Source organism: Mesoplodon bidens, assembly GCF_964165515.1.
Source record: "Mesoplodon bidens genome assembly, chromosome: 7".
Taxonomy (NCBI): Eukaryota; Metazoa; Chordata; class Mammalia; order Artiodactyla; family Ziphiidae; genus Mesoplodon; species Mesoplodon bidens.
This window is the reverse complement of record NC_138164.1, coordinates 106,107,313-106,129,130: the sequence shown is the minus strand read 5'-3', so window position 1 is coordinate 106,129,130 and position 21,818 is coordinate 106,107,313. Positions and strand designations below refer to the sequence as shown.

General features: G+C 57.5%; 2 protein-coding genes across 4 annotated transcripts; both read right to left on the bottom strand.

Annotated features, from left to right (window-relative positions):
• Positions 1-46: 46 nt before the first annotated feature.
• On the bottom strand, positions 47-12,459 carry TMEM132A (transmembrane protein 132A). Of its 2 annotated transcripts, none has more exons than XM_081240358.1 (11): positions 12,082-12,459; positions 9,411-9,625; positions 8,998-9,216; positions 7,907-8,238; positions 6,068-6,217; positions 4,802-5,000; positions 4,574-4,717; positions 3,300-3,502; positions 2,281-2,557; positions 1,743-1,934; positions 47-1,324 (listed from the first exon to the last, which is right to left on the bottom strand). In XM_081240358.1, the coding sequence occupies exons 1-11, from the start codon at positions 12,179-12,181 to the stop codon at positions 281-283; spliced, it is 3,075 nt and encodes a 1,024-aa protein (XP_081096484.1). In that variant the 5' UTR covers positions 12,182-12,459; the 3' UTR covers positions 47-280. The 2 variants fall into 2 exon arrangements, with proteins under 2 accessions (XP_081096484.1, XP_081096485.1); XM_081240359.1 differs by having other exon boundaries at positions 48-1,324; positions 4,802-4,997; positions 12,082-12,456.
• A 918-nt stretch (positions 12,460-13,377) lies between these two features.
• Positions 13,378-21,818, bottom strand: TMEM109 (transmembrane protein 109). Of its 2 annotated transcripts, none has more exons than XM_081238664.1 (4): positions 21,662-21,818; positions 16,390-16,634; positions 15,380-15,482; positions 13,378-14,959 (listed from the first exon to the last, which is right to left on the bottom strand). In XM_081238664.1, the coding sequence occupies exons 2-4, from the start codon at positions 16,624-16,626 to the stop codon at positions 14,568-14,570; spliced, it is 732 nt and encodes a 243-aa protein (XP_081094790.1). In that variant the 5' UTR covers positions 16,627-16,634; positions 21,662-21,818; the 3' UTR covers positions 13,378-14,567. The 2 variants fall into 2 exon arrangements, with proteins under 2 accessions (XP_081094790.1, XP_081094789.1); XM_081238663.1 differs by lacking the exon at positions 21,662-21,818 and adding an exon at positions 21,467-21,655.

Here is a 21,818-nt window from a genome sequence, read left to right as displayed (position 1 = left end):
CGCTTGCCTCTCTCCCCCAACAGACAGCCGCAGGCCCAGCTGGGGTTTCCTTCTCAGTTTATTCTGTACCCAACATTAGGATGAAATGGTTCTCATAAATATGGGCCATGAGCCCTTCCTCACGACCATGGTCCACGACAAGGGGCAGGGCAGAGGGGGCCTGGGTGGGAGTCCTTGCGAGGGACCAGGCAGGGGACTCGCATCAACAAGCACCAGAGGATGAGCAGGAGGCTGCCCAGGCTAGAGGCGGACGGCGCCAGGCCAGGCAGGCCGGGGAGGGTCAGGAGCTGCCCCGGATCCGCTCCATGTAGCTGCGCAGCTCCTCGGGGTCCTTCAGCCCCATGTCCTCACACACCCAACGGATGTCCTCCTCGCCTGCCACCAGGATGGACTGCACGGCAGGGGCCCCCCCGGACTCCTCGGGCAGCTGGGCTGGGGGTGCTGGCGCAAACGTCACAAACTCTACTCGCTTCCGCCGCCCCCCGGCTTCCTTCCTGGCCAGGGTGCTCGAGGAGCTGGTGGTGCCCCCGGCAGGGGCCTGGGCCAGGGTCGGGGCCTCCCCTCCTCCCCCACTCTCGCAGGGGCAGCCCCCCTCCCCCTTGGGCAGGCCAGGGGACTGGCGGTCCAGCTGGCGGCTCAGGTCCTCCTGGTCGGTGCCCAGCCAGACCCAGTTGTGGGGCTGGGGGGCGGCAGGGGCGCCAGCACCGTCGGGGGGCTCCTTGCGCTGGTAGCGCAGCATGAAGACCACACCGTTGACCAGGAAGATGAGGATGGCCAGACAGAAGATGCCCAGCAGGGCGTACATGCCCAGCTCTAGTTCGGTGACCCGCTGTGGGGCGGGGACCATCTCCTCGTCTTCCTCCGCCTCCTCCCTAGCTTCTGCCTTCTCCTTCCGGGCCTCCTCCTCCTCTGCCTCCTCAAACTTGCGCCTCCCCTCCCCGCTGCCCCCCCCACTGCCTGCCGCCCGCCGTTCTCCACCCACGCTGGCCTCTGGGGCCGCTGAGCCCTGAGCGGGGCTGGATGGGAGGGCAGGGGCTGGGGTGGGAGCGGGGGGCAGCCCTAGCCAGGCGGTGCCAGAGGCCAGGGGCACACGGTGGCGGCCCCGGCGGCAGGGCTCAGGCGGGTGCAGAGCCACATGCAGGGGCAGCCCCTTGACGCCCACCCCACTCACCACCACCCCGAGTTGGGCACCCCGCTCATAGGCTGGCAGCACAGCGCCGGGCTCCTCGGCCAAGACGGACAGTCCCAGGTCACGGTGGTTGTAGAGCTCAGCGGGGGCCAGGGTGTGGTCAGAGAAGGACAGCCATAGGGAGAGGGCCACCTCCTGTCGGGCACACAGACACAGGCAGAGACACGCGAGGGCACGCACGCATGCACACAGAGACCACTCCCACAGAGACAGGCCACACGGAGGAGGAGAGACCAGAGAGAAAACAGACACAGGCAGAGGGACAAAACACAGGGAGAGAGGGGACATGCGTCAATCACCTGCCTTCTACTCGGCCCCGGGGTGTGAGTCATCGGGAGGGTCCTCAGTTTAGAGCCATCTAATAACCTCCCACTGCCACACTCCAGCCAGCCACTGCTTGATCACCTCCAGCCACAGAGAGCTCACTACCTTACAGGGAGTCACTCCTCATCCTGAAAACCCTAAGGTGAAGGGTGGAGGTACCTCCCATCCCCCTGTTATCAACCCCCAGCTGGAGATGTTGACCTCAGCCCCCTGACCCCCCAGCTGTCACCTGCTTTGGGGCAGGAAGGGCTGACTGTGCCCAGCACGTGGCTGTGACCTCCCCGGGGTGGGCAGTGCCCCGGCTTAGGGCAAGTGAGATGCCCATCACTGGCTGCACCCGCAGCTCCAGCACCGAGACCTTGTCATCCGTCACAGCCAGCACCTGCTCCCCCAGGATGGAGTCAGACAGTGGGGAGCGCACCTGAGGGTGAGAGGGAGTTGGAAGTGGGGGGCGGTGCTCGTACGCAGACAGCCTCCGCCCTCTGAGAGCCCAGCACCCTTACAAAGGGATCTGGTTTGTGCTCCCAACATCTGCACAGGCTGCTTTCCTACCCTTGGCACCTCAAGACCTGGCTCCCACATACCCAACCCCAGCCCTTCATACTTCGAGGACTTCCCCCGTTACACGGGCCGCCCTATTCTGGCCCAATCCCCAACCCCCCTAGGTTCCTACCTCCCCAGGTACACCCTGGGCCTCCCGACACTCTTCACACCTGCCCATTAACATTATGGGAGCCACCTACACCCTTTTCAGGCCGTCTGCTCACCTCGATGGAGGTGACACCGGGCTCCCGGCCCACCAGGACGCGGCCTCCCTCCAGCGAGGCGACACTCGGGTCCTGCACGCGGGCATGCGGCGCCACGAGGTGGGACACGTCCAGCAGCCAGTCCGGGCCGAGCAGGTGGGTGAGGCGGCGGCCGCCGTCCAGCGGGTGGGCCGCGAAAGGGACGAGGAAGCGCACGCCGGCGCGCTGGTACTGCAGGCGGCAGCCGCGGACGCGCCGCTCGGCCTCCTCCGCCCCTGCCGCCTCGGGCTCCAGCACCCTGCGGGGACCGGCGGCCCGGGGGCGGGGCGTCAGCGCGGGCCCCGCCCCTAGCCGGCCGAGGGCCCCGCCCAAGGGAGGCCCCCGGCTCCTAGCGGGCGCACGTTCCCCAAGCCCCGCTCGCAGCCGCACCTCGGTGGTCAAGTCAGGTCCTCCCACCCGCCGGCGCCGCGCCCCAGTGGTGCCTTTGCCTATGCATCGAGCCGCTCTCGCCCTCCTCTTACTCCTAATTGGAACTCTGGCTATGCGTGACGAGACCCTCTCTTATGGGGGAGACCCATGGTGCCCACTCTCTGGAGGGCCTGGGAGCTCAGATTCCAGAGGCCTGAGGCCACCTTGTCCTTGCGCTCTGGTGGGATCCCCTCAATATTTACTGAGTGCCATCTTAGGCTTTGAGGACACAGCAGGGAACCAAATAGACAAAATCCCTTCCTTCATGGGCTTACATTCTAGGGGAGGAGTGTGGAGGGTAGTCAGACCACAAACAAGACTAATCAGATCACGTGGTATGTTAGAAAGTGATACGTACTACAGAGAAATAAGGCAGGGAAGGAGGAGTGGAGGTCGGCAATCACAAACAGCGGTCAGAAGCTGGGTGACGATGGGCGGGCAGGGGGAGAAGGAACCGCAGGCAATGGGGCAGTGTTTCAGACCCCAGCTCGGGCTTATGGCGGCGTCCCCTGCACCCTCAGTCCCAGAGCGACTTTGCCAAGGCCTGCCAGCTTCCCCAGGGCTCCACCTACCCTTCCGCTGGGCCAGGTACCCTCCAGCCTCGGACCTGCTCGAGGGTGGTGTCGGTGAGTTCGATGCGCAGGGGCAGCAGCGGGGCCCACACGGTCAGCCGCAGCGAGGCCCGCAGCCGGCGCCACCAGAAGTCCACCCGCACCCCCCGAGCACCCCGGCTCTCCTTGCCAGCCACAAACACAGCGTCACAGGCCTCGGACACCTGTGGGAGGGCAGAGGACGGGGTGGGCTCAGCCACCCGGGACAGGTATGGACCGAGGGGCATCCCTTGACCCCATACCATAAGAAAGGGGTACGGTTGAAATTCATTCTGTATTTTTCTGTAATGCGTGTCCTCAGATTAAGATTTCCCCATGCGGCCAAGATCCATTCCCCTGGCAGGAACGGCCCTTCCCTGAGTTCACCTGGGGCTCAGTTGGGGGAACCGGCTATTTGCACAGGAGAAAATCTTTCTCCTGGCAGAGGAGGGTTTGAATCCACAACTCTGGCTCCTCGTTAGTGCTGGCCTCTGGCTTTGGTGCTGGAGCCACCAGGTACGGGTGGGTAGGCAGAGGCTGAGGGCAAGGCAGACCTATCCATCCGTGAACCCTCTCAGGTAGGAACCACTTACACAGAGGCAGAGTGCTGGCACAGGTAGCCAAAGACACCTCCACTCAGGCGGCCAGAATTTAGGAAATGCAGGCTCTGGGCTTCCCCTCTTAGGGGAATTCAAAATGGGGAATGTTGCCCTGCCTTTTTTTTAACCTCATGGGTCATTATGAGGCTCCAGTAATAATAGTTGTCATTACTTCTACCATTCGATAATGATTATATTGTATTATGATTATAACAGCAGTAGCTGCCGTTCAGCCCCTGCTCTCTGCTGGATACTGTCTTAGAGTGCTTTTAATTCTTACAACATCCCTAAAATAGATTCCCATTTTAAAGCTTAGGAAACGGAGGCTCAGAGAAGTTGAGACTTGTCCACAATCACGCAGCTAGCTGATAACAAAGATGGGTTTCAAATGAAAACTTTCCCACCATAAAGTACACGCTCTTAACTCTCCCACATCAGTTCATTTGCCAGTGCAGTAAGGACGTGAAAGTGCCTAAGCTGGGGGTTTGGGGGTTGCACAGCTCCCACTTGACTCTGGAGGGGGTTGGTGGGACCAAAGCTGTGGTTCCCCTCATGAGGTTACTGGTGTCAAGAAGAAGCTGTTCCCTTGGGGACCTGAGTGGGGAAGGAGGAACGCTGTGGGCGCCACGCGTACACAAACGCATACGTGCCACTCACCTGCAGGACCTGAGTGTTGGCTGACTCGCAGCCGATGTGCTCTGTCACCTCCACCAGAGCTCCGCCACTGTCCACGGTGACAAGGCGCACAGGGACGTGCCGCGGCACTCCAGTCAACGGCGCCGTGTTCACCAGCTCCTCAGCCTGGGGGTGCAGGAGGAGCTCAGCCCCGAGCTCTTCACCTCACTTGGCCCCCAGCCTGGCTGGGAAGAGCTGGGGACCCCTTACCTTGGCCAGTGGGATGAGGGCTCTTATGTCCCGCTCCGACACCAGGATCTCCCACACCATTTTGTCCTTCTCTGCTTCGGGGGCCTGGCCTGGGTACTCCAGCTGCCATGTGACAGGGCGAGTGACCGCCACGCCCCCACTAGTGCCATTCTCCACCAAAAAGTCCACCCACAGGAACTCGGACAGTTCAAGGGGGCTGCTGGCCAGAAGAGAGAGAATCTGAGTGCTTGAGAGCGGCCAGGCACTGTTGTGAGCACTTTCCTGTATTTGTGAGGTAGGTCCTACGATGATCCCCATTTTACAGATGAGGAAACTGAGGTCTGGAGGTTATGTAACTTGCCCAAGGTCACACAGCGAAAAGTGGTAGGGCTGGGATTAAACCCAAGCATCCTGGCTCCAGAGCCCAAGTTCTTATCCGCTCAAGATCCATGGAGCCACTCTACCAACCCCTAGAATGCTTGCTGGTTCTCCTGCCTTCCTGGGCCCCCTGCACTCAGGCCTCTGTCTCCCACAGCCATTGGGGTGGCACGAAGCACCAATGTCAATTTCTACCAAGTAGGAAGATTCACTTCCCAGTCCCAGAACTGGCACTTGACACCTTGAATAATAAATAACCTCACGGTTTCCTTTGATCGAGCACCTACTATGTGCCAGGAACCAGCCTAGATGCTTGCTGGGTGGTACTTTATTTTCACAAACCCTAAGGGATGCATCATTATCCCCATTTCACAAGTGAGGAAACAGAGGTTCTGGTGGGGTAGGGCAGGGGTGTGCTTAACTGGCTTGCCCAAGTTATTTATCCAAAAAGTGTCAGAACTAGGATTCAAACAGGGGCTACAAAGCGCATGGCCTTGACCCAGACTCAGGGCATGAATAAGAAGAGTTCATAAGTGTTAAGAACTGCAACTGGGCTTTTGGGGGAATATTAATGGCCAGGAAAAAGGGACCCATTTGCTGGTAGTGGGAGGCAGGGTAGCAGCAGTGAGGGTTGTGACTGGGTGGCCAGGATAGATTGTCATCACCTGGAATAAGACTCACAGACACTCAACTGTACCTGGCACGTACCTGGGGATGGATAAATAGTAGCTGAATGAACAAAAGATATATCTGCTTTGTGCTGCTTCCTCGAAGGAGTCTGCTCTTGTGCCTGCCTACATGGGAATATGGGGGCCGGCAGCCCCCTCCCCTCGGGCCCCCTAAATCTGCCCACTAGCACTCTAGTACCATCCCTCCCCGCTCTACCCCTCGTGGGAGGGAAGTACCCACCTGGAGTCTGGCCCCGCGGGCCTGTCCTTGTGGCAGGTGATGAGCGTGGTATGATGCTTGGAGCCCTTGAAGCGGTCCAGCTTGGCAGTCCAGAGGGCTGGCTGGGCTGGGCGGGCAGCTGTCACATGCAGCCCCTTCTTTACTTTGATCCTGGGGAAGGGGACACAGGTCCAGTGTGTCAGGGGGGTGCTGAAGTGTGGACTGGATCAGAGCGGGAAGATAAGGGACTCCAGGTTGAATCTCCTCCTCGCCATCCTCTGACCCAGAAGGACCTCATCTCGTTGCAGGTCCCGCCACACAGCTCTCCCCCATTCGAAGACCACTTATGACTCCCCACTGCCCACAAGGTCAAGTCTTAGCCTGGCATCCGAGGCCCTCTGGGGTCTGGTCCAGTTTCTTCTTTGGCTGTGACATCTCTCCACACACTCGTAGCTTTAGCTGCACCCAAAGTACACGAGCACGGTGCCCTTTGTGCCTCTAAGCCTTTGCTCAGGCTGTGCCTTCAGCCTGGTCTGCCCCTCCTTTCTTCACCTGCTCATTCTTCAAGACTCCAGCAACACAGATACCATTTCCTTTAGAAAGCTCTCCCTGTGGCAGGACGAATCTCCCCTGCCTCCACGCCCCCTAACCCCAGCCCCTGCAGCACTTTGTACCTTCATCAGAGCATATAATCCAGTCCATGCCCATCCAGTCCCCTTCCCTACCACTAGGGGTCCCTAGTGCCAGAGGGGGACGGGGCCTTGGTCTTTTCTGAAGGTCCAGAGTGGAGACACAGGGCTTGACATATTTTAAGATGTCTAACGATGATACGAGTGAGAGAGGAGGGCGTGAGAGACAGGGAGATGCGACGGGCACCTGTGAGACACAGGGATGGGACACACACAAACCCGATTATGGGATAGGCAAGTCACGCTCTGCAAATCCTTGGCAGTAGTAAGATTGGGGTGGGGGGGACTTCCCTGGCGGCGCAGTGGTTAAGAATCCGCCTGCCAATGCAGGGACACAGGTTCGAGCCCTGGTCTGGGAAGATCCCGTGTGCCACGGAGCAACTAAGCCCGTGTGTCACAACTACTGAGCCTGCGCTCTAGAGCCCCGTGAGCCACAACTACTGAGCCTACGCACCACAACTACCGAAGCCCGCGCCCCTAGAGTCTGTGCTCCGCAACGAGAAGCCACCGCAATGAGAAGCCCGCGCACCGCAACGAAGAGAAGCCCCCGCTCGCCACAACTAGAGAAAGCCTGCGCGCAGCAACGAAGACCCAACGCAGCCAAAAATAAATAAATACATTAAAAAAAAAAAAAAGATTGGGGTGGGGGACGGCTGGGGGTGGGGCACTTCCTGAAGAAAGGGACACAAAAGGAGGGCCTTCCTACAGGGATGAGCCAGCTCTGTCCAAAGGCTAAGGACCCATGGTGAGGGTGGCAAGAGGGAAAAGATGCAGATGAATGGGACTAGGGCAAATACCTCTGCCGGGCGTCCGAGCATTAACCACTCCCAGGCACTGCACTTTCCAGTTTTTAAGCCCTCTCCCATTTCCCCTCCCTGGAGCTGCAACTGCCCTGTGGGCAACGTTATTAGCCCACTGGACAAAGGAGTCTCAGGGAAGTGCCAGGGGAGGGGAGCTTCCTCCTTCTGATTCCAAGTTCAGGGCTGTGCCCAATCGCCGGGTCCTGCCTGCTGCCAGGGCAATCACAGTGCTTGGCCTGGAGTGGGTATGGCGGACCCATGTTTTGCAGAGGTCAAAGATTCCACTAAAGACCCCAAGAGGAAGAGGTACCTGTGCAGTCTTCCTGCAGAGGTTCCGGCCTCTGACCCGCCCCCAGGGGCCCGGTGCTCACCGCAGGGTCAGGACGCTGGCTGTGAAATTGTGTTGAAGCAGGAGGGTGGCACTGAAGAGCTGGCCGGGCCGCACGGGCATGTCAGGCACCCGCAGAGTCACTGCCTCATCCAGGGGCACCTCTTGGTACTGTGGGGGGTCCGCGGGGCGCAGCTCCACATCGCCCACTGGGAGGGCCTGCTCTCCGGGGTCCTCCTCCCCGCCGGGGCCGCAGCCCCCAGGGCCCTCGGCTGCCGGCTCCAGTGTGTAGGCCAGCTCGGCCCGTGTGGCCGAGCCCTGGGAGAACCAGTGGGAGGGGAACTCCAGCTCCACTACACAGGCGCCCAGGGATGGCTGCAAAGACACAACGGCCATGGTCAGCGTGGCGGGGGAGGGGAGTCCCAGGACCTAGGGCGGGAAACCCAGAGCTGCAGGGGTCCATGAGAGCAGGGCCAGCACGGGCCACAGGCGCATGCCACGTGACATAGCCAACTGGCAACGCGACTGAGGCTAGGTCTCAGAACGCGTCCACTGGCCGTTCTTCTACCTTTGGGAACAGTCTCATTCCAGAGGGAACCAACCCCAACGCCTGCCCCTAATCATGCTCCAGGACCGCCCTGATGACCACTCAGAATCCTCAGGCTTCTCAGAATCCCACAGCCCACAGAACACCTCTCTCCAGTGGAATCCTGTTTTAGACTGCAAAAGAGCAGAAATTGCAATAATAAAGGTAATGCTAACAATAATACAACACTCACTGAGGGACTGCTCTTGTGCCAGGCATTGTGCCAAAAGCTATTCTTGCACCCATCTCATTTATTCTTTATTCCAACTCAATATGCGGTAAAAATTGTTATTATCCCATTTTACTGATGAGGAAACTGAGCCTCAGAGAGGTTACGTTACTTGCCCAAAGTCACGTGCAATGGACTGAACTCCTTAAGGGGGTCCTAAATAAGAGGGACCCGCAAAAGCCAGCAGAGCAGGAATGGAGTTAGGTGGTCCATAACCTCCAAACCTCCCAGGAGTGGTGAGCCGTCTCTTCCCTACTCCGGGACCACCCTCTGGCGGACACAGCAGCAGGGCCAGCCCAGGTGGGGCCCTCCCACTCACCTGGAAGCGGCAGGCTTGGTGAGCAGTGCCTGCAGGGTGTGTGGCGTGGAGCCGGGCACAAGGCAGGCTGCCAGGCCCCGGGGGCCAATCCTGCCCTTTGAGATGGAAGAGGACGCGGGCGTGGGGCTCCGCTGGAGTCACAGCCACTTCCACTGACACGGCCCGCACGTCCCAAGGGACTGGCCGTTGGTGTGGCTCAGTGACCCGAGGGGGGACCACCTGGAGGGAGAACGGGGGTGCTCAACAAAGCAAGGGGTGGGGAGAAGCAAAAACTCAGGCTGGCAGGAGAGAGCCTTTATGGGCCTCCTTTTCCCCTTCTGGAAAATGGGGAGCACAGCTAGGGCTGAGCCACACACAGCAGACCTTGGCTCTGAGTCCGGTTAGCCCAGGAGACTCTGGTGGCCCCTCCTTACCTGCTGAGTGGCGAAGGGTGGGTAGGAGGCCCGGAGAAATGGCTGGGCCCTGGGCCAGGGCTGCAGGAGCAGAAAGGTCTCAGATCGGGAGCCCAGAGAGGAGTTGGCAGGTGGATAGTGGCCCACCTGCTGCACACGGAAGTGCTCGGGGGCATCCAGGAGCTCCAGGGCCGCCGGCAGGTAGACTGGGTCCAGGGGGTCCTGGTCACAGTCCACTGAAGAGGGAGAAGGGGGAGGGATAGTGACAGCTTTAGAGCAGGCAGGGGCTGAACTCAGCTTTGTCCCGGGGCACAGCAGTGGTGGGCGATGGTGGAAGAAAAGGGTTGTAAATGTCCCATCTTCCCAGGGTGTCAGGGGGAGTCTCCCCATTTCACAGATGAGGTAACTGGGACCAGGATTTGAATCTACATCCAGGACTGACTGCCAGCTTCTGAGTCATTCCTTCTTCTGCCTTCCACAGACCCAGGCCTTCCTCAGGCCAGCAGAACCTTCTCAATGTCTCCTCCTCCCCCATTCCTGCCCCCTATCTACCTGCCTCTGACACCAAGGCATTTGTGGGGTACAGACCTCCCAAGACAGGGTCTATGTAGTAAAAGATGGTGATGAGGTGAGCTTTGTAGAAGTAGAGACCCTTTCTCAGCCCCTGGATCCTTGGCCAGACTTGGCTGGGCATCCATCCCCCCTCGCTCTGCATCATCACCATGGCAACTCTGCACTGGTTTCCCGAACTTGCTCCTTTCTACCCCATCCCAACTGGGTATTGGAGTGCAAGTCTAGGATGGGGGAGGGGGGCGGGAACCATAAGCCTGGGGAGAGAGTCAAAGTATTCAACCAACAGTCAGAAGGGCAAAGGACCCCTAAGACCATATTTGGTTTGTATCAACTGACTATTAGTTAGCCCTAAAAATAATAGCTAACACTTTTTGACAGCAAGCTATATGTTGGCTACTATTTTAAATACTTTACATGTATTAACTCTTTCGGGTTTTGTAGTAGCTCTAAGAACTAGGTTCTATTAATATTAATCCCATTTTATGGTTGTAGAAAATGAAGCTGAGAGGTTCAGGGACTTTCCTGGGGTCCCACAGCAGGAACGTGATGGAGCTGGGAGTCAGAGCCCAGGCACCAACCATTACACACCCTGTCTCTCCACCCTCCAACTCTCTCCACCCTGGGCTGCTTTCCACCGTGCACCCTGTAGGCTTCATTCCCTAGAGTGTGGGTCTCTCCTCCTCTGCTGGGCAGCGCCTCCCTCCTCCTTCAGGGTCAAGAGTCATTGTCACCTCCTTCTTCAGGAAGCCCCTCTTGATTGCTTGCCCTCCCACCAGTCCCCTCAGTCTTCTGCACCCCTGAATTAGTCATCTTCCTGTCTGTCGGCTGGGGGCCATGTCTTACTCATCCCAGCATCCCCCATCCCTGGAGAGGATGTTCTGGGAGCCTGGAGACGTGTGTTTACGTCCTAACTCTTCCTCAATTAGGCTTGGGTCAGTCATGTAACATCCTGGAGCCTCAGTTTCCTCACCTGTAGAACGAGCGAGCATTTAGTGACACAGTGGACAGGGGAGGGCTTTGTAAACTATGGTGCGCTGTCTGGAGGAGGGATTATTGCTGCTGCATAATAGATGTGACAAGGCTTTCCTCTTCTCTCTGTGTGAGGGGTTATTAGGGCTCCTGCTGGGTCCCCTGGGGAGGGGAGCAGGTGGCTGAAAGCAGCCCTAGAGCCAGTTCGCTCTCAGCCCCACTGCTGGGCTGGGGGACTTGACGGTTTCAACCTCCTTCTGGACCCTCCCCAGCAAGGAGCATGTGGCTGAGAAGCTCCACTCCCCGCGCCCCCCACCCCCAAGTGTAACAGGTGAGTGACTATGGCTCCCTGGGGGCAGACCCTGGCTTCTGGTCCTTCTCCTACTCCATACTCCACTGCCTGGATAATTACAACATGCTCTGTGGCCTGACTCCCACGGACTCGCATCACTCAGAGCTCAGCTCTCTAGTGGGGGGAGGGGGCAGAGAATGCCTCGCTCTCTGTGGCATCATCCACCTAGCAGCCTCAGCCCACGACAAGGGCAGTCTGTCTCCCACGCAGGGGCACAGGGGAGGCGCTGCCCCTTCCTCCAGTGATCCCCATACTCAGGAAGGCACCGATGAAGTAATTCCAAGGTCAAAGAGCTCCTTGGGGCAGGGAGAAGGCGGCTGCGGATCTCGCAGGTCCTGGGCAAAGGGGCTGCTTCCCGTTCCGTGGGGGCTGGGTTGATGGTTGAGGGAAGGAGGCTAGGAGCCACGGGGCTACAGCTCTCTGTACCGCAGATTAGGGAGCTGGTGCGTGCGGGACAGGGGGCAGCAGGTTAGACGTCGCGACTGGAGGGGAAACTCGTGGAAGGTGCGGGGACACGGCGAGGATGGGGGGAAGACGGTGAGAGCCCGGGGACCCCGCTGGCCTTGGGTCAGGAAGAAGTGGCCAGGCTATGCAAGTGAGGAAAGCCAGAGGCGCGAGGCTGGGGGCCAGATCCCTGGGGTAAGACCTCTCCAACCCTCAGGGCACGCTGCGGGGCGACCCGGCTCGGGGTTTAGTCCCAGAACTCGCGGGCTCCCGGCTCCCGAGCATCCCTCGCGCTCGGCCTCTGCTCGGGCCCGGCTGCCCCTCGCCCCGCCCCGCCCCTCCCCTGCCGCTGACCTCTCACGACGTCCAGGACGAGGGCCACCAGCAGGCAGAGCCAGGGGCCGCAGGGCCCCCGGGGAGCCGCTGCCACGCGCCCCGCCATCCAGACGTTCATCCTTCCCACGCAAGGCCGGGACTAGGCGGGCGGTTCAGGTGGCCGGGGTCCTCCCGGCATCTCCCAGCCCTACCGGGCCGGCTGGGTCCCCGCCGCCCGCCAATCCCCGGGCCCGCCCGCCCCGCGGCTGCAGTTCCCAGACAATGGAGCGGGAGCTAGAGCTGGAGCAGGAGGGTGGGAGGGAGCGAACGCGGCTCACGGGCTGTCCCTCAGCCACGCCGGGTCCTAGTGCCCTACGGATGCCAAAGCCCCAAGCGCCCCTGTGCTAGAGGTCGGGCAGAAGGCCACTTCCCCAGGGACTGACTTGCCTCTGCCAAAAGGGACACGATGACGTGTTCGGTTCGCTCCCTTTCGGAAGCTCCTGACCAATAAGGAAAAAGCACCTCCTCTGCCTCACCCCCACCCCACAAGCAGCTCTCCTATAAAGGCATCTGACACTTGAACCAGAACCAGAATTCGGGGTGGGGGGGGATGTAGAGAACCGAGCTCGGGGTGGAGAGGGGATGAGAGGGGCCAGTAGGGCCAGGTGACAACTGGTCTGACAGAAGAAGAGCCCCAGATGCAGGCAGCCCCATCCCTGGGAGAAGCCTGTGGGTCTATGAAGAGGGAGGGCTGCTCTCTTTGCTGAGGGAAGGCCTGCCTCCCAGGTCCGGCCTCTCAGCGCAGACTTGCCCGCCAGGCAGCGTTGGGGAAGGTCCAGAGCGGGGCACCTGGCTGCACGTTAGCCTTTCCTGGGCGGCGTAAAAAGGAAAAACCACACCCAGGCCCCTCCCCGAAATGCCTGATCCAATCTATGGGCCGGGTCCGCGACGCAGAAACTCCTGTCTGGTGGGGAAGCTGGGAGGGCAGGCAAGCCTCTCTCTGGCTGCGGGCCAGCCTTCGCCACTCCTGCACACAGGGCTGGAGGAGGTACCCTCCTCCCCATCCCCCACAAGCACACTATTGCCAGAGCTGGTCAGTTCCTGGAAGTCTGGTAATGGGGGCGTGTGCCCTCCTCACTCCTCACACCCCGGAGGGAAGGGTGCCTGGTACCAGCCTCCTTTCGCACTCCCTCCCTTTCTCCCAGCTTCACACTACCTGACACCTGCAGGGAGAAGTCGTGAAAGCTGAGCAGCTCCACAGAAATGGGTTTGTTTAGCTGGAGAGGGAGCAATCAAAGCAAGCCAGACTTCGAGCAAATACATCTGATCCGGAACTAGATAATAAAATAGCGTGCACTTTATTTAAAACCAACCAAGCGCTGATAAAAATATATTTCACTGCAGCTGTGATTCCATATCCAACCTCAACAGTAAGAACTGGGCATTTCTCTACTCTTCACATCACGTGTGGGGCCTGGCAGAGGCCACCCACCTCCACCAAAGCCTCGAAGGAAGAATGAGCGCCCTGGTGGGGAGCGTGCAGCTGCAGAGCACGAGAAGGGAAGGGGCTGTGAGGTGCATCTCTGCCGTCTGCTCTGCGCTCCTCCTAGGCGACTGATCAGCGAGCTCCCTGGTGGCAGTGATGGAGAGAGAGATGGAGAACCGCCCGGAGCTGCGCAGACAGGAAGATGAACCCTCCTTCCTCCTTCAGGGTCTCTGAAATCCCCACAGGGGATCTCATGGCCACTGCAGGGTCCTGCTTGCAGGCACAAGCCTACGAAGCAGTCATCTTTTGCTCTGGCTGAAGGAAAATCAAGATTCTGAGGGGAACCACTTTCCTCTTGACACAAAGCAGCTACAGGGCAGTTTCCTACATACAGTACGGCAGCGGGCAAGCAGAGGGCCCTGCTGGCTCGGATTAAGGCACTTGTAACAGATTCAATGTACATCCCGGCCTGGGCCCCAGGCGGGAACTTCCCCACTTCCCTTCCCCTCAGGCCCCAAATGCCCTGCCTCTTCCCCACGCTGGGCAATGAAGGGGACGGGAGCATGCCTTGAGGGACTGTGGTCTGGTTGGAGTACAGGGCTAGAAGGAGAAGACAAACAGGAGGGAAGCTGGGGACTTGGCAGGGGAGGAGCTAGAGAAGGACAGGAGAGCAAGAGCGTCGGAGGAAGGCAAGGCAGCAGCTGAGTCATGGGAAGCCACTGGAAGTGATCAGAGGTGTCTGCTGAGAGGAGATGCAGAAGCTGGCGGGAGGACCCCCACCTTCCCCTGGCTGAGACAGGTGGGAGCAGAGAAAGGGTGAGGAGAACCAACCCCAGACAGAGAACCACAGAGGACAGGGCCCCTGAGGACCAGCGGGGGAGGATGGTCTTTCTCTCCCTCTCTCGGCTAAGGGGGCTGGTGCAGAGACAGGGTTCGGAGACAGAACAAGAAAGGGGCAGGGGGCTGGGAGGAGGGCTGTGCGACCCGGAAGCAGCTCGGCTCTTTGGTATGACGAAGGTGGCAGCGTCCGGGGTCCCTCTCACTCCTCCTCCACGCTCCGGGGCCCCTTGGCCGCTCGCCTCTGCCGCCAGCGCAGCTCCTCCACCTGGCGCTCCAGCCCCCGCACCTTGGCCTCCAGCTGGGCTCCGGAGGCCCGTGTGCCAGTGAGCCGGCTCAGCAGGGCGTAGAGCGTCAGCAAGGCCAGGAGGAGCAAGGCCCGGGTGGAAGGGTCGGGCACTGACCTCACCAGGGCCACAAAAGCGGCCAGGAAGAGGGCAAGCTTCAGGCCCCACAGGATCCGCCCCAGCAAGGCCAAGACCAAGCCAAGGAGCAGGGACAGCAGCCAATAGGCAACCAGGGCCCCCGCTCCCCACATCAGGAAGGTCTGGACTTGGCCGGGGCTGAGCTTCAGGCCCTGGGTGAGGTGATCTCCTGGAAGGGGAGAGAGTCACAGAATCAGCCAACCTGGTGCCGTGAAAGGAGAGGGTTGGTCAAGAACCAAAAGGGGGAGGGGCCAAACCCCCGTGCCAAGGAAAAATCCTTTCCCACGGGGTCACGGAGCTTAAATCTCAGCTCCGGTCCCAGCTGACTGTGGGTAGACTACTTCCCTTGGTTGAGCCTGCTGCATCTATGAAATGGGAGTAAATCTCTGGGCTGTGGGTGACAGTTAGATGAGATGTTATGGCTTAGCATGATGCGGCAGTTAGCAGCCCGCTCTTATGCTCGTCTCTGGGGAGACCTGGGAGATGCTGAACAGCCAGGGAAAGGTCTAGACCCTGAAAAGATAAATTCCCACAAACAGGAAGGGACAGGCTAAGCTCCAGCTGACCTAACCAGGTCTCTGCCACTCACCTTCTAGCCCCAAGGCATTCAGCAGCTGTGCGGCAATCCCAGACAGAGTGAAGAAGGCCACAGAGATGGCCGATGAGATTGCCCAGATCACCTGAGCCAAGGTCTGTGGAAAGAGCAGGGCATGAGTTGAGGCCATGATTAATGATGCTCTTCTCTTCTGAGTCTCACCACCGCTGCCCACGAACATCTCCACCTGCTTCTCAGCCTGGCTGAGGGGTCCCTTCCACAGCCACCTTCCAGTGCATGGGGATGGACGGCGGGCCATTTCTCCTTCCTGTCTGAACTGGAACCCAGGACACTTGGGCCCTAGTTCAACTGATGTGCTGGAATACTTTGGTGGTAGTAGTGGGTGAACGTGGGCATGTGGGGGGGATCATCCAATCCCTGGAGTAATCACCCTGTAAAATTGGGGTCCTCCTAGCCTCCCAGGGAATCATGAAGGTGTGTGAAGTAACATCGGTGGAGGGCTAGGATGTTTCAGTGAAAAAGAAGTCAATCAGCTCTTCTATATTATGCATTTTATAAATGATTGTTTCAGCCGTTTAGTACGACCTATCAAAAGTATGCACCAGCATGCTTGGGACGCCATTAGGTAGAAGAGACAGCCCTGCCTAAGAACCCTGAGTCATCCTCACCGCCACCTCTAAAGGTGAAAGAATGAACTCAGGTCTTGATATTTTGCCAATTTAAGACTTTAGGTCAGATTTAGACCAAAGCCAGACTCTATAGTCACCGGTGACATAGGTTGATAAAGATGGCTCTTTTCCCAGCCTTTCTGGCAAGAAAGGGCAGGAAAAAGGCAAAGCTGGGGGTGGAGCTAAAGGCCCTGGGGTAGGAATGAAACAATGAGAGTGCAAAAGGCCGGGGCTGTCTGGCTTCATTCTGTGGAACTGGGGGCTCTGCCCCAGGGATTGGGATACACAGAGGATGCGGAGCCGAGGCGGGCGGCCATGAACAATGGCTCCCCTGTCCTCAATGCGCGTAGCCACAGCAGGGAACATCTTCCTTACCTCAGAAGCTAGGTGCGTGGTTTCTGGCCCAATCCAGTCATCCAAGGTTTCCCGCACAGATCGACCGATCTGGCTCAGGAGATCAACTGGGGCCTCCTTCTTCTGCTGGCCTGGTGACACGAAGTCTCGATGGGACTGGGATGACGCTGAGTGGAGGAGGACGAGGGCCACTAGGAACATCAGGACGGCTTTGAACAGATGCTTGCCCCACGGTGAAGTGCTGCCTGAGCCTGCCATGGCTGAGTCTGCCAGAGAAGAAGCATGGCGTGAGCAGAGGACCCGAACTGGCCGAGAAACCCACTGTCCCGAGCATGACGGGCCCCAGCACCCCCCTCCGCCCCTCCCTGTTAGCTGACAGAGGCAGAACTCGGACTTCAACTTAAGCCGGGCACAACCGTCTCATTCACGGGTTCCTCTCTCACGTTCTTTACCACTTGCATGTTAACTAGCCAGCAAGTATCAGTCAATGCCTTCAGGTGGATGAGAAGATCTCTTTAAGGCTTATTCCAGTTCTAAAAACCCGAAGGCCTGCCTTTGTGTCTTAGGTGCTTTGGGCATTAAAAAAAAAAAAAATTATAAGACTATATGGCTTTGGGCTTCCCTGGCGGCGCAGTGGTTAAGAATCCACCTGCCAATGCAGGGGACACGGGTTCAAGCCCTGGTCCGGAAGGATCCCACATGCCGCGGAGCAACTAAGCCTGTGCGCCACAACTACTGAGCCTGCGCTCTAGAGCCCACGAGCCACAAGCACTGAAGTCCGTGTGCCTAGAGCCTGTGCTCTGCATCAAGAGAAGCCACCACAATGAGAAGCCCTGGCACCGCAACAAAGAGTAGCCCCCGCTCGCCGCAACTAGAGAAAGCCTGCGCGCAGCAACAAAGACCCAAACGCAGCCAAAAATAAAAACAAACAAATACATAAATAAATTTATTAAAAAGAAAAAGACTATACAGCTTTGTCCTCAAGGAGGTTATAATCTACTTAAGATAAAGCTGATATTTATATTTTTAAAAACCTTAAAAAATAGCACTCGAATAGGATTATCGCTATGTAACGATGTAAAGAAAAGTGCTCAGTTAGGTGCTCAAATAAGAACCCCCTGTACATAGGCCATTCGCTCTGCAGGACCATCACATGAGGTGGGTGTTATGCTCCTCACCGCTAAGGGGAGAGAGGAGAAGAAACTGAGACTTAGGAGTTAAGCATTTGCCCAAGGAGAAAGGCCAGGCGTTAAACCCAAACTTCTGCTTCCAAAATGCAGAAGTGAAGGTGGTTGCTCATTGGAACCACCTGGAAGCTTCACGAAGTTCTGATACCTCTGCCCCAAGCCCCGAGCTTCTGATATCACCATCTGGGTGTGGCCTGGGCTTCGACCTGCAAAAGCGCCCCAGGGGATTCCACTGTGCAAAGTTGAGACCCACTGATACAGAGATGAGCTCAACTCCCCAGCCCCTAACGTAGGCAAGAAGTTAAAGCACAACTTTTACAGAAAGATATTATTATTATTAACAGAAAGTTAACCATGCACCACCTATCTCATTTAATCCTCACAACAACCCATCAGTCAGGTATTGTTCTTATCCCCCATTTTCCTGATGAAGAAACTGAGGGAGGATAAGTAGTAAGCGGGAGAGCCAGGATTTGAATCCAGGTGCATCTGACATCAGACCCGCTCACACACAGCACTGTGTTGTATCCTCTCCAACTTCAGTCTCAGAAGTGATTTGGAAAGTCCTACAATAGATTATTCATGAGCTAAAACAGACTTGACATCTACCAATCCACTCCATGAATTACTGGTGACAATTCACTTAACCACTTTGTGCTCTGATCTCATCTGTAATGTGATACTGTAGGCAAATTAAGACCCAAGAAGTATCGACTCATTGAAGTACGCGAGGGTTCGGCCAAGAAAAACGTTTTCAGTTCCAACTTCTATTTGCCACCACGCCTGAGAAAAGTCAAATGGCACCAGCAAATCCCGCTCTCTTCCAGGCTCAGAAATGAACCTGCAGCTCCAGGGTGTTTCTGTGATTCAGACCTGATGAGCAGAGAGGCTAAGCCATGTCCCTGAGGTAGGAGCAGCCAGGTGTTTGAAGTTTTTATAGTTACCAGGGCACTCCGGGAGTTGGCCAGAAATCTGGAGCCATCAGGATGGAGGAGAGCGAAGAGAAGATATTCCTATTCTTGTTTAGTGGGAAGGAGCGGGGTCCAAGAAGGGGTTATAAAAATATCACACTCGGGGCCCTTTCTGGCCCACAAACAGCTGCTCTAAGTCCCTCCTGAGGCCTGTAGGTAAAGCAGGGCTGCAAGACATGCAGTTCATAGGGAACGACCTCAGGCTGGGAAGCCTTCTACTCTTTTTGGCACAGATCAAGAACCAGATGGTTCCTGCCTGCCAGTGGTCAGAGATGAGGAAAGCATAGGTCAGTTCCTGGTCTATCTGGGTCATGACCACACTGGGGACATAAAGAGCAGGGTTGCTATCTTGGGTTGGATTCTACATCCAAGGACCTCCACCAGGAGGGATCAGATGTCGTCTCCTCCTTTCTGGAAGGTCAGGGTGACATGAGCTGCTGCCCCCTTAGCAGACTTCTGCGTTCTTTGCCAGCCTCGACTTTCAGGCGGCCATTTGCTCCAGTCGAGGGGAGCTGGGGGACCTTGAAATAAACTCTCCATGGGGAGGCTGGCATTGCAGTGCCAGCTGACCTTCCAAAGGGCACCGGAAACCAAATCTAACAGGATTCTGGAGTGTGCCCTTTGCAGATAAGAGAGCAGATTACTGGCTCGTCCCTTTCATCCAATTGTTTTCTTTAACAGGATTCTTTCTCATTTTTTTTTAACATTTTTATTGGAGTATAATTGCTTTACAATGGTGTGTTAGTTTCTGCTTTACAACATCTTTCTCATTTCTTCTGCAGCGAGAGTCTAACCCACCACCATTACGCCTCCTCACTTCAGCCCGATCAAATACTTTTAATAAAGAGAAGCCATGGTAGTCAGGAGCCGAAGCAGTCTTGAGCTCTGAGAGGAAGGATGTCTTAAACGTCTTCACCTCCTGCAATGCCTGACCTCAGAAAAATAGCAGGCACTCAACAACCACAACAAATTGTGTGTGTGTGGTGTGTACAGTGCGTGTGATGTGCATAGTGTGTGTGTTGCTTTATAATTTACAAAGTGCTTGTTCTTTCACCATCTCATTTAACTCCTATAACAATCGTATAAGATACTGCTACTCTCCACATTTTACTCAGAAAACAATGGCTTGGAGAGATCAAGTGACTTGTTAAAGTACACACATCGGTACTGGGACTTGACTCCAGAACCCAGGATCTAAACCTTGCCCTTTTGCTCCTTCCACACCTCCACTCTGCCTCAGTAAGACATGGTCCCTGCCCTCAAGGTGCTTAAAGTTCTGTCCCCAAATCAACAATCACAAAGTTACAGGACTATCCAGACTCCCACGAGGAGACCACCCACCAGAAGATGACCCACCTGCTGGGCTCACACATCATGGTTCTACATGAGGTAGAACCATGTATGAGGTTCAGGACAGCAAAAAATTGGGACTAGACCCGCCGCTTTTGTTCAGGCAGCTGCAACGGGGCTCAGGAAGGGATGGGCTGAGCCGGGGAAACTGCTTCATTGAACTATGGTAGTGAGGAACCACATATGTTTAGCTGTGGTTTGCTAAGAGGGCGGGGTGGGGGGGTCCCCACACCCCCTGCCAAGGCTCCTTCCTCCCGGTAGCTTCCTCTTGCGCTGTGAATCACGACGTGGCAGGAGGGTCAGCTGACTTAGTACCCTCTGCCGGCTCTGATTTCCCCATCATTGAGGGACTTGCCCCTTTGGAGCAGCGGTTCTCCACCATCATTGTGGGACTTGCTCCTTTGGAGCAGCGGTTCTCGACTCTGGTTGCCCATGAGAAGGGCCTGAGCCGGTTTAAGCTAGAGGGTCTGCCCCACCCCACCCCGGGGCTTCCTTACTCCGACCCTCCCCAGAGACGGGCTCAGGCGTTTGCTTTTAGAGCTCCCCGGGGATTTCTGATGCATAATGGGACAGCTGCCACAAATGATCAGCAGGGAAAAGTCTACTTGGGCAAAGCCCCCAGAGTGCAGCAGTGGGCAGAGGACTCTAGACTTGCTTCCGTCCCAGGCTCAATTCTGCCACACACTAAAAGCTTCTGTCTTATTACTTAACCTGTCTGAGTGTCAGTCTCCTCAAATGTAAAATGGGGTTAAGCAAGGTTACGAGTTATTGCAAGGAGTTAACATGTTTCTGCAAGAACTTTGTAAACTGTAAACATCTATAGGAACGTTGCAGTACACAAATTGCCAATATATCACTCATTGCATTGCAGCATCATTGACCAGTTTCTATGCCTGGCTCCCCCATTAGACTTTGAGCACCTCCTCGTCAGACTTAACTTTTCTTGGAATCCCCAGCGCCTAGCACAGAACAATGACTAATAAATGCTTGTTAAATGAGTATTAGAAGCCCGCCAAGAAGCGGTGAGGGCGGCAATGGAGAGCCATGGAGAGGTGCGGAGAGGAGGCTATTTTAAAGTTGATCCAAATATGCAGCGGCCACCCGAAAAGCACAGCTGCGTGGAAAGGAAGCTGCTAGACCGGGTGAAGCTGCCCCTGAGAAGAATGAAGTGAGCGTCCCAGCAGGTGGGGCAGCCCCCGCTAAACCTCTGACAGCTGCTGCTGCCCAGCAACTGTTTGGGGACCGGGCGACGGGCAAAGGGGCAGCCTCCCAGGCGCACGACGCCTTCCCCCCGGACCCATCCTCCCCGAGACAGGGTGTCAGTGGCATGCATGTGCTATTTCGAACCGCGTGTCCCCTGCCAAGCTTGCTGGGTGGCGTCACCGGCAAGGGATGCGGCGCGGCCCAGGGGTTCGGGGTACCCCAAAGGGCTCGGAGCGGGGCCCCGGCAGGCTGGGCCGTGGGCGGGAGTCGGGGGCGAAGGGGTCAGCGCTGGCCTCGTCCCCCAGCCTGACAGCCACCCGGCCTTGACCGGACCTCGGAGCAGCGCTGGGAACTCTTCTCCACGGAAACGCGCGCCTCCCCTGTTACCTACTAACGACGCCCCCTGTTGCATAGCAACGAGGATCCGAGTCCCCAGCTAGTCTCCCCGCCGCGCAACGTCGGAGCCCTCTCCACTGGTGCTCGCCAGGCCTCGCGGCTCCGCCCTGGTCCCGCCTGTAGCGGCCGCCGCCGCAACCCAGTCCCGGGTACAGGCCCGGAGCCCTGGTCTCGGGTCGCACTCACCGGGCTCCGGCCACAGCTGTTCTTCACGTGCAACTTCACTAAAACGCGCCACTAAAGCCGCGCCACTAAAGCCGCGCCTCAATACTGGGGCGTTGGTTTATCGTCTGCGCACGCGCGAGGCGGGATGCGCCCAAGGACCGGCCGGCCTTCCTCACAG

What these genes read in the sequence shown, in the direction of transcription:
- TMEM132A (XM_081240358.1), bottom strand. Translation starts at nt 12,181, where the DNA reads ATGAACGTCTGGATGGCGGGGCGCGTGGCAGCGGCTCCCCGGGGGCCC. An exon ending in GCCAGCGTCCTGACCCTGCG is followed by an intron (nt 6,218 to 7,906) that starts GTGAGCACCGGG and finishes CCCCTTCCCCAG; the next exon opens with GATCAAAGTAAAGAAGGGGC. An exon ending in CCAACACTCAGGTCCTGCAG is followed by an intron (nt 3,503 to 4,573) that starts GTGAGTGGCACG and finishes GCCCTCCCACAG; the next exon opens with GTGTCCGAGGCCTGTGACGC.
- TMEM109 (XM_081238663.1), bottom strand. Translation starts at nt 21,491, where the DNA reads ATGCAACAGGGGGCGTCGTTAGTAG. An exon ending in ACAGGGGGCGTCGTTAGTAG is followed by an intron (nt 16,635 to 21,466) that starts GTAACAGGGGAG and finishes CTTCTCTGGCAG; the next exon opens with ACTCAGCCATGGCAGGCTCA. An exon ending in GAATGCCTTGGGGCTAGAAG is followed by an intron (nt 14,960 to 15,379) that starts GTGAGTGGCAGA and finishes CTCCCCTTCCAG; the next exon opens with GAGATCACCTCACCCAGGGC.